Below are 10,761 nucleotides of genomic sequence, written 5' to 3' on the forward strand. Positions count from 1 at the left end.
GTATCCCCGTACCAGTCACGGGTCCCCACTTGTGAATGTCGGGCCCTCATGCCACCGTTGCGAAGTCTGTTTCTGACAGTTTTGCTAGAAACACTTGAGTGCATCTATTGGAGTGGCGTCAGAGTGGAAAATATTCACCATTGTTTTGTTAGCACGCCAAAATGAATACGAGCAAAGGGCCTACGTGAGGGTGTTAAGGGAAAATTAGTGACGTAATAACTACTTATTAGCAGAGATAATGTCTGGATGATTACACAACGGGTCTAAATCTCCCTTCCAACAAGCATCCACAAAACTGTCTGATGGAGTTCAGGTCGCATGCGCCTAATATCCCAAAAGTGTGATTGACCCGCCGCCCAGTGAATAATTTTGATACAGCTATTGAAATCAGTCAATTGGCACTCAGTTAATAACCATTTTCATTTATTTTTCTTAAAAAAAAAACTATGACAACTTCATTTGGTTACTTTACATTTCTCTTCTGGTCATCACTCAGCAGTTAACTTTTTAAGATTGTGATCTCATGCTGGAACAGCAAACATCTTGCTACTATACCGCACACCACGAGTACAACATGACAGCATACATCTTGTCTTCTGAATCCGTGTTTGGATTTGATTTCCACTTGACATTTTGGGAGTGACTCGCAATCGAAACCACTTCTATTCAAACAAACAATAATCAACAACAATGGAGTAGAAATCCCTGACAGTTTTACTTAGAAAACAAGGGATGAGATAGACAAGTCTTTGAGCAGTGTGGTCCATACAACGTGCACCTGACTACTTTGTAAATTTGTGTGTGACTGAACAGCACCATAATTCAATATATATATGATTGGGTTGACAAGGTTCCCTGGCCTAGATGACAGTACGAGAACAAGGGGGAGGGGGGTAGTGAATCTAGGTCAGATTGTGGAGCACGCAGGCCGGGCCCCATTTGCGGCGCCGCTGCGTCACGGCAACACAACTATACAGTACGCAAACGGCAGCCTTCGTAGCAGCGCTCCCCAACCTTTAACGCGCTGCAGAGTGGACGTTTCAACAGACAAGCAAATAAACTAAATCAAATGGTTGCATTTACAATGCTCCGTCAGGCAGAATGGAATTGTAATTAGTGGGAGCTCTGTGCTGATCTTGGCGTAATTTCTTTTATTGTGTCATCACTTTTGGTGCATCAATGAGTTATAACACCGCACCTTAGGTAGGACTGTTGATATTGTCTTTTTAAATCGTTTTTCCTTATTTGGCTTTTTTCTTTTCTTTTCATTAACATTTTGAAAGAGGAACACTTTTTTTTTTTTTTCTTCCAAAAACAATAAATGATTCTGATGATCAATTATTCATTTGTTCAGTCTCTCTGTGCAGCTGGCTTGTGGTCTAGTGGTTGGGGAACCCTGCTATGTAAGATGAAGGGATGTATCAAGTATGTCTCCCTGAGAAACATGCCTTCTAATCGGTACCACAGAGGGCCATCTTTGCTACTGGCTCTTCTCAAGAGAAAGAAAATGGCTCATAATTATCACATTCGGTAACATTAAGCTTGTGTTTCTTTTAAACGGTATTCCACCCTCTCCAGTAGGGAGACATGAGCTGTCATTACACTGTTAAAAAAAAAAAACAAGTGCATTTTAGTGGTCCTAAAACACGACTATATGGCTTCGGGCAGGAGGCTAGGTAGGAGCCAGTAAGCAAAGTGAGACCATGACACTTCATCTTCAACCTTCAGGACGAGGGGACTTTAAACATACGTCGATCGCTCTTCATGTCTCCCGCAGTAGCACCGCCAAGCCGAACGTGTTCACGCACACACTAATGTCACATATTGCCTAGCACCGGGATTAGGTAGAGAGTTCGATGAGAAGAGGTGGAAGGTTATTGCAGAAACTACATGATGCTGTCGTCAAAGTGTTGCCTGAATGTGTCAGTGTGCTCTTTTGGACTGCAACTGTTGACTGAATAAAGCTTTGTCTGCTAGTGAGCTAAGTAGGGAGTTTGTAGCCCTTTTAACTCCTCAGAGCGTTTGATAAGAAAGAGTGAGGCATTTGAGTGCGGCCAACTAAAAACACTCACGTGGGAACAAATTCACATTAAAAACACTCACACCTTTGTACAAAGCATGATCTAAATCAACGACTGTATAGAAACCGCACAGCCGCCCGGGGAAATCTTCTGTAGAAAAACTTAATGAGAGGGTTTTTTTTCTTTCTTGTGTCGTCTCTCGTTTGCTTAGCTAATATCAAAAAGCCAAAACTGGGGTGTCGACACCGCTCAGTTAAAAAAACAAAGGACAAGCGACCATTTTAAAACCTAGACTCCACTTCCTCCTGCGCTCTGACTCCTCCTGAGAAGTGCAGAGGAGGAGGAAGGGGAGGAGGGAGAGAGGAGATGAGTGGCGCTCTCTCTCTCTGTCTGTCTCTAAGTGACGAGTTTGGGTAGGACTGTGCGAATAGGTATGGCCTCGCCTGAATCCCCCAACATGTTGCTTCTCAGTTTGTTGTTAGCAGCGGCGGTGCCCAGGCCTGATCCTCCCTTGGCTGTGATGGAAGGGAAGGATGTGCTGTGGTGATCCCCGGGGAGGCGCTTGGCGGGGGCCCCTTGGCTCCGATCGGCCGCGGGCAGCGATTTGGGCAGCCGCCGATAGAGCCAAGGGTGTCTGAGGGCCTGGCTGGGAGTCAGCCGAGATGACGGGTCCCAGTCCAAACACTTCTTGATGAAGTCAATAAAGGTGGCATCCTCGCAACCTTTGAGCGCAGCGCTCCACTCTTTGCTAGCCGGAGGGCCTCTCAACTTACCACGGCGGGAGCGAGACGCCGTCAGCACTGTGGCCCCCGTGGGCAGGGTGTTGGATCCGCAGTAGCGGGGGTGGCCCTTGGAGTTGATGAAGGTCTTTACTCTTTTGGCCTGATCCAGAACCTTCTGAGGAGGCATGCCCAGCAGCTCCATGACGCAGGCCAATTGGTCGCCTTCGTCCTCTCCGGGGAAAAGCGGGTAGCCCGTCAGCAGCTCGGCTAGGATGCAGCCGAAGCTCCACATGTCGATAGGTAGGCCGTAGCGAGCGCCGAAGATCACCTCGGGAGCCCGGTAGAAGCGAGACTGGATGTATGTGTAAACGCGCTGGTGCTCGAAGCAGCTGGAGCCAAAGTCAATCACCTGGTGGGAGAGGAAACAAGACGGTGAGCGAGTTAGAGAAGGAAGTCGCCGGCGGGCCTCGTGGAGCAGGTGCGCTTGAATACCTTGATGCCGCTGCGTCCCTGCTGCTTGAGCAGAATGTTCTCAGGCTTGAGGTCACAGTGGATGATTCGGAGCCTACTCAGGGCTTCCAGGCACTGCAGGATGGAGTGAGCAAACTTCCTGACCAGGGGCAAGCTGAAGCCCTGGAACTTGTTGCGCTTGATCAGCTCGTAGAGGTTCATACTGAGCAGCTCGAAGGTCATGCAAATGTGGTTGCGGAAGGTGAAATGTTCCAGCATGTGCACCACGTTCATTGTGCCGCTGCGGTCCTGCTTCCGCAGGTGCTCCAGGATACGGATCTCCTCCTGCGCCTGGCGGTGGAAACGCTTCTCATTGCGGACCATCTTCAGAGCCAGGTGCTGCTGCAGTTTGTGATCGTAGACTTTGGCCACCTGACCGAAGCTGCCCTTGCCAATAATCTGAGGACAGCAAAAGGGAGGCAGATGAATAGGGCACTGTAAAGATCTGACACATTGCATACGTGTGCAAATATATGCTTTTGAGCATCTCCTCTGCCTTACCTTGAGAAACTCGTAGCGGTAAGCCAGGTGGTCATGGGGGACGTTGATGTAACCGCCTTGCTCGTCGTCATATCCGCAATTGTTGCTGCCGCCGGCGACGGCGGACCTCTTCTTGGCGTTGGGTCCCACGAAGTAGACGTCCGAGTAGGAGTGGATCTCCGTCTGCTCAAGGCTGGTCAGTTGAGACCGGTAGAGTCTCACGGCCTGTTCTGGCGTGAGAGGGCCACACAGCTTGGTCGTGTTCCCTCCATTGGCAACCACTTGAGAGCCAGAGTTGTCATTGGAGCCCTTATTGGCATCGGAGCTGTGATAAACGAGAGCAGACGCCAGGTGGTGAGCAAATACCCTTTCGTGTTAGTCAAAATGTAACATTTTTTTAAAAAAATTCTTTCTTCTTTCCCACCTGTCACCGCTGTGGTCCTTGGACAAGGTGGTGGGTGGTGCCGGCTTAGTGGCCGCTTGACCGCTGGTCCCGTTGTTTGGAGGTGCAACCGTGGTAATGGCACTGATCTTGCGATTGTTAGCCGAGTCCTCGTACAGATACTTGACCTTCAGCTGGCCACCTCGTACGGTTATCTGATCCCTCATCACACCCTTGTTACTGACTGCCTGAAGAGGAGGAAGAAGAGGCAATCAGATGGACCGAACAGGTTTGAAACAATGAATGCACATGAAATTGTGCCATTCTACAACAAAACCTTCAGAATTAGAAACGCTAAAGGAAATATGGCTACATTGGAAATGGAGCCATCATTCGGCTTCTTGGGATGAGCCGACGTCAGGCAGGCCTACACAGAAATGTTGATATCAATTTAGCAAGGATCCATTGTGAAGCAAAGGGAAGGCGTCGCCTCTAATTGGCTGCAGGCTTCAAAGTACGAGCGGCATCAGTTTGTGCGATCTTCCATCAAAGGCTTTGATTAATCACACACTTTTCCACGTAAATCGACTAATCATGATTGGTGGTCGATCGTTTGGCGCACCACTAGTCTGAAGTCTTGTTTCTCGACACTGGCCTACATTTTGACAACCAAAGTAAATATCACACAGACCGTCTGCCATTGCAGAAGGTTAAACCAGTAAAACCGGATGGAGATCCAGTCTGATAGGCAAACCCTGAACCCCCCCCACCCCACCCGGACAAAACAATCAAACTTGACAAACTTCTGTTTGCTTGTCACAAATATATCTAACAATTACATCGGAACAGATCGTGTGTATGACTGGATGAAGTCATTCACATTTTCAGATTGACTATTTTTGGTGACATTGTAACAATGAATGTTTAGAAGAGTTTCAGATCAGAGTTTTGTTTGACCAACCGCCTGGAATTCAGTCCTTTAAACTCTTGACTGGTGGAAAGAGAAATATTCACAATGAGATCTGCGGTCAGTTATTATTAAAATGAGGGTACTTCTACATGCCATCCATTTGAAAAGTAAGCTTTTGATCCAATTTTGCAGTGAATACAAGAATGTTCAGAATTTTGATAATGATCACGTCGGTGTAAACTTTAATTGTATGTTTTAAATGTGCAGATTTCATTGCTATGCACTCATTTTTGCATTAAAAAATATACTTGTGTATATGTTAACCATTATATATTAACATTTTAGTCGTCAAGCTTTCCACTTATCATGGTAGTGGCCACCCTCACTGCAACCGGTTTGAAATGTTCAGGGGTGGGGTTCACGACAGCCCACAGATGTGTCTGTTCGTTCGCTTCTTAACAATACATTAAGTATGACCTGTGACGAGTGAAATAGGTCCTGGTAGAGAAAAGGTGCCGCACCCCTGGTTTTATTCGATGCAGAGCCGCACCATCGGGAAATGTACAATGGATGGTAATATTTGCGCTTTAATTAGAAAGAAGTCATGAAGATAAAAAGCACTGATCCTGCATTCCGGCAAAGCGAGACAACTCAGGGTGCGTTTCCATACGAGCAACTATAAAATCTTGATTTATATGGCTGACCCTGTGGCCTTCCGCAGCTGCTCTTCCCAAAACTGTACTGCCAATATCATCGATTGAGACGCACATAATGTACGAGCACAACAATCAGTGAGTGACGCGCCAATAGTGATTGATTATTGATCTGACGGGCCTCCGGGAGCAATTCGGGGTAAAAAAAAAAACTCACCAAGTGAGCCAAAGGTTAACGTTGTTGAACGAGGGGGACAACAAAGTTCCTCGTGCGCAAAGTGCGACAGATGGAGAGCTTATCTCTTCGCTGTAAGAGAAATGCCTGTAAGCGCGTGCTGGCAGTTGCACAACTCCTCACGTGCAGCAAACCCGCAAAACTTGTCTCAATGCTAAACAAAACAAAAGCTTTTTTAGCACCAGCAACCTCAACAAGGACAATCCCACGCAAATTTGTTTATGGGCCAGCAATGACAAACGTGGTTCTGTTAGTTCAAGCGAGCATCTCTGTGCATTCCAACAAACGGAACTGGGGCGCGCTTCTGTCAGCTACATTCAATTGAGGATATTACCTCGGCCAGCGTGACAGCACATACAAAAGAAGAAGAGTGGCTGTGGTAGAATGAACATGCTCTAACCCCTGTGCAGGCCCACTGATGGTGGATTACACTGCACAGTACAACAGTGATGGGGGGGGGGTTGTTGATTAGTGATTTTGTTTGTGGGTCACATTTTCAAGTCCAATAAATCTTTAGACTTTAAACCACACCATTTTGCCCCTTTTGGCACGAGAGGCTTTAGACATTCATTACGTGCACATTTTGTGCCAACGGGGCCATTCAGGTGGCATATAAAGCTGGGTAGCCAGCTTGAATCTACAGGCATTATTCATCCCATTTGATTGATACGAAATTTATTGAAGAGGACAATGGCGTTTCAAAACATCATGATTGTTGCCAAAGTCATTTATTTATTTTAAATCAATGATTGGTATTTCTTACGAGCATTATGACAGTGGCTTGAAAACCGTTTTTATGCAAAGCTATAGAATGTAAACACTAACTACCAAACATGTCATTAGAAGCTACTGTTTTCATACTTGTCATACTTGCATAACACCGCATCTTCAGTTTTGTCAAACTGAACCGTGACTTTTGTGAACGGCTCCACACGTCTACGGTAGCTAATCCCCATAGAAGCTTCAGAGTGACAAAAAGTACACGAGACAGGCGGAAGTCAAGGGATGAGCTGATCTCACTGCCATGCAACCGTATAAGAGAAACAGAGTCAAGTTAATGGGATGACAAGAAACAAACAAGGTGTGTGTGTGGGGGGGGGGTGCATCTCTCCGAGGAACAGGATGTCTGGAGACTCAAAGACAGGAAACATAGCTTTGTTTGCCTTCGGGTTGTTTGTGTGTTTGCTTACTGCGAGCTTGGGCATGGGGGGCAGGCCAGAAGGACTGTTGTTGTCTGCCTCCTCTTTGAGGATGTGGTCCGTCCTCATGTACGAGTCGTAAAGTCCATCACCGTGACGCGCTAAAGGGGGAACAAACACGGCAACGTGATCAAAGGGAAAGCATCCGATCAATAACGCAGTCAGTCAAGGATGCATGAAAACGTGGCATCTAATCTCGACGGAAAAAGGCCAACGCAAAGTCCCCTTCATTATCTCGTCAATCGACTGCAATGTTGTGAAAACAAATTGGAGAAAGCACAGTTCCTGCGACAATCCACCTGATGCGTGTATTGTGAGCAGTACATTGTACCCGAGAGCATGCCAGCGACCTGACCAGCTTAGGTGAGGGCTTAGGGTCCCAGATTGCAAGCGCTGCAAGTGGTATTATTGGCCTAATGGGGGTAACAGATGCCCGTGTGACGACAGCATCTTTCCATCTGCCCATCTGTCCGTTCCAGCCTGCTACCAGGTCAGGTGTGCTCCCAAAAGGGGCTCATTCAATAGCGAGGCGTGCGTGGGGGTCACGTCGCCTCATCTGAGATGATAACAGGCTGAACGTATGAATGAGTCAAGCTCGTAGGTGCTTTCTCAGATGACAAGGGCTGTCAGCTGGCTGTTGGGCTCGACGGTTGTTAGGCAGCGTCCCGCCGCCGCAAGGAGCCAGCCGATGAACATTTACATTGCCGACGTGTTTGTCTTCCAGCTAACCAAACAACTGGTGTTCTCGACGAGTGGCCCTTGAGAGCGGTTCTGGGCACGGGGCAGGTGTGTCACAGTTTGTGTCCCAAGTCAACAGACCTGCACCGGAACAGATTAGACCTGCTGCTTGGATACCCACGCATTAGACGTGCGCAGCACAGCACAGCAAATATAGGCTTTAGGTCTCAGGTGCAAAATATTAGCCAAGCACAGAACCCCATTAGCTTTCTGAAAAGTCCTAATCACTCAGCGGGGGCACAGCACTTTCAAACAGAATCCGCTCGCTTTCGGGGCAAACCCCTAAAAGGGGAAACAACAAAATAAAAATGCTATTTCCTCAAAAAATGATGCTGAAGAGATAACAGTTCCTGTTTGCGTGCTAGATGAGCACATGATAAAATATGCATGGAAAAAAACAGCAACAAAAACTAAGTCAAACAAGTATCAGATGCCTCGCTTCAAATAAACAAATACTCAATTACTACGTGGCTGTATTTCTTGATTTTTAAACATATTGTAGTTATTTAATGTGTGTAATACAGTGTGCCAAGGCTGTCTCATAAAATAATGAGTCAGTTGTTATCAATCACAAAAATAACAGCAAATTTTAGGTGGTGTTTGGATAAAAATGAAATTCAGTTAATTACATTTTTGAGATACAAGTTTCATGTTAGACAGCAATGATGCAAAATTAATTTTAATGAGATGTTTGGACATAGGTTTCCTCCCCGAAATAAACACCTTACCCTTAATATAAGCTACTATTACCCCTAATCTACAACCGGGACACTATACAGACTGTCTCTGGCTGTAAAGGCCAGTGTATAGGAGGAAATATGACTGCAGTTTCGCTCAAGTTCAAACATAATGCAGCCAAAACGTGATAGAATAAAAGCTAACTCGTGTTCCTGATAATGACCTCGTGCAGGGAGCAAATTAAAAGCGTGCAAGTAAATAAAATCATCGGCGTTTCCTGGAACGTGTGCCAAAACACGGAGAAGCAAGTCTCGTATTGGACTTCTAAGAAAGAGTGACTCATGTTTCCACGATCAAGACGGCTGCTTGACCATAAAGTGCCAAAACGTGACTGAATCGCGAATTCACTGCCATTTCGATCACAAGGCATTTATGCAAATGCAAAGCGTCGCCCGACGGTGAAAACTTCCACGAGGGCCTCCTGCTAAAAAGACAAGAAAAACAAAAGCACGACAAAAGATAGACATCAAAGTTGTTACCTGTTGCGATTGGGCCCTCTGGCTTTCTGCTTATGATCATCATGGTTGTAATTAGTTTGTGATGCCAGCATCCGAAATGAAGACAAATCCCAGAAAATCGTAAAGAAAAAGTTACATGGCCAACTGAGCTGATGGCACTTTTATCGAAGCTTGTATCAGGCGCAGAGTCCACCAAACTGCCCGGAGTTAGTTTTCGAGTTAAAAGTTAGTCCGAACTGCGGTTTTTTTCCCCCCCACACACTTGTGTTTTTATTGTGTGGATTGCTAATGTTAGCCGAGGTAGCAGCAGGGAGACGCTGGAGATGGGGGGTCGCTTCCTTCAGCTCGCTAGCCAGCTAGCCACAAAACAAACCGCGTCCGTCGGGGGAGCCGCTCCCTCTCTCGAAAAAAACCACTTCAAGTCCAAACGGAACAGCTCGGCGGTGTGCTCCGTGCGCCCCTCGCCTTTCTCTGTCTGCCAAACAACTAGTTCCAGAGCACCATTCCCGTCTTTATTCGTTAAAGACTTGGTGTTTAGCGAAGGGCGACGCTAACTCCGTCGGGATGGCTTCAGGGGCGGGGGGGGGCTGCTTCGCTTCGGCTATCCAAAACAAGCTAGCGAACGGTGCTCTCGCCCCATGCTAACGGCGCAGACGACCCAAGTGTGGCCTTTCCGCAGAACACCTGTAGTCAGCGCGGCGAAGCGGCGGCGTTTAATCCGTCCGCTCGACTGTGCGACTATCTTATTCGACGCAGCGATGTTGCTATGGGCGTCTTCGGAGACTCCCGGGGTGAGCGAGAAGGCAGGCGGAGAGTAGGGAGGGCAGAGGGACGGGGAACGGGGAGGGGCTTAGAGGGAACTCCAGGTCAGAAAGAGGAAGGCGCGCCCCCTGGTGGCGCTGAAATGTGCACAGCATTTTGAATCGAGTTCCCAACTTTTGAGCCAGTGCTGCTTAAGCCTTGTTAGATGAACTCATGAGATGCAGTTCAACATTGAATGAATGATAATACTCACAAGCCAATACATGCATAGGATTCTGACCTTCTAGTTCATAAACGAGCCTTGATGGAAAAGGACCGGTGAAACAAAAAATACAAACCACCAATTTTCCTCCTCTTGTTGGAGCAACCTTCCAACTCACCTAACTTAGCTCCGTGTGATTCCCCCTCTTCCTCTCTTTCACATGCTCAAGGTGGACATCAGGGCACCTGTTTCGAAGATATGGACGGCATCAAGACGGCTGTGACGATGGACCTGCAGAAGATCCCAGAAGAATTCTTTCGGAAGTGTTTAAAGGAGTGGCAGAGAACACAGAGAAAATGCGTTAGCACACTTGTAGAACTCCAATGCATCAACTGAATACATAAAATAATAATGGTGTCCTATCACAACATTAGTGCCACCGACACGATAGGATCCAAATCGAGTTTGGATTGTTATTTCATGATTAAAAGTTGTAGTTTGCAGCACTGCGCCACCTGCATGGCAGATGACATTAGAAACAGTTTTCACTATGATGCAATAGGGTTCTACAGTACACCAGTGTCAGTGTCAACCACAAGAATGCATGCAGTAAAAAAACCTCAGGTATACCTGGTATTTCCAATCCTCATTAGACTTGTTGGCGGTCTGCTCCCTGCATGCCCTGTGCCGTCTAATGTTGGCGATTACTTTGAGAGTATTCAGTTTATTCCCTGGAGTTTGTTTCTTCTCT

At 46.9% G+C, this 10,761-nt stretch overlaps 1 protein-coding gene across 2 annotated transcripts; it reads right to left on the minus strand.

Moving 5' to 3' along the window:
- Window positions 1-406: 406 nt before the first annotated feature.
- Window positions 407-9,858, minus strand: dyrk3 (dual specificity tyrosine phosphorylation regulated kinase 3). 2 transcript variants are annotated; one of them, XM_037251378.1, is made up of 6 exons: window positions 9,068-9,858; window positions 7,104-7,213; window positions 4,158-4,363; window positions 3,755-4,058; window positions 3,236-3,652; window positions 407-3,152 (listed from the first exon to the last, which is right to left on the minus strand). In XM_037251378.1, the coding sequence occupies exons 1-6, from the start codon at window positions 9,108-9,110 to the stop codon at window positions 2,418-2,420; spliced, it is 1,815 nt and encodes a 604-aa protein (XP_037107273.1). In that variant the 5' UTR covers window positions 9,111-9,858; the 3' UTR covers window positions 407-2,417. The 2 variants fall into 2 exon arrangements, with proteins under 2 accessions (XP_037107273.1, XP_037107274.1); XM_037251379.1 differs by lacking the exons at window positions 7,104-7,213; window positions 9,068-9,858 and adding an exon at window positions 5,896-6,662.
- Window positions 9,859-10,761: the final 903 nt, after the last annotated feature.

Source organism: Syngnathus acus, chromosome 5 (assembly GCF_901709675.1).
Source record: "Syngnathus acus chromosome 5, fSynAcu1.2, whole genome shotgun sequence".
Lineage (NCBI taxonomy): Eukaryota > Metazoa > Chordata > Actinopteri > Syngnathiformes > Syngnathidae > Syngnathus > Syngnathus acus.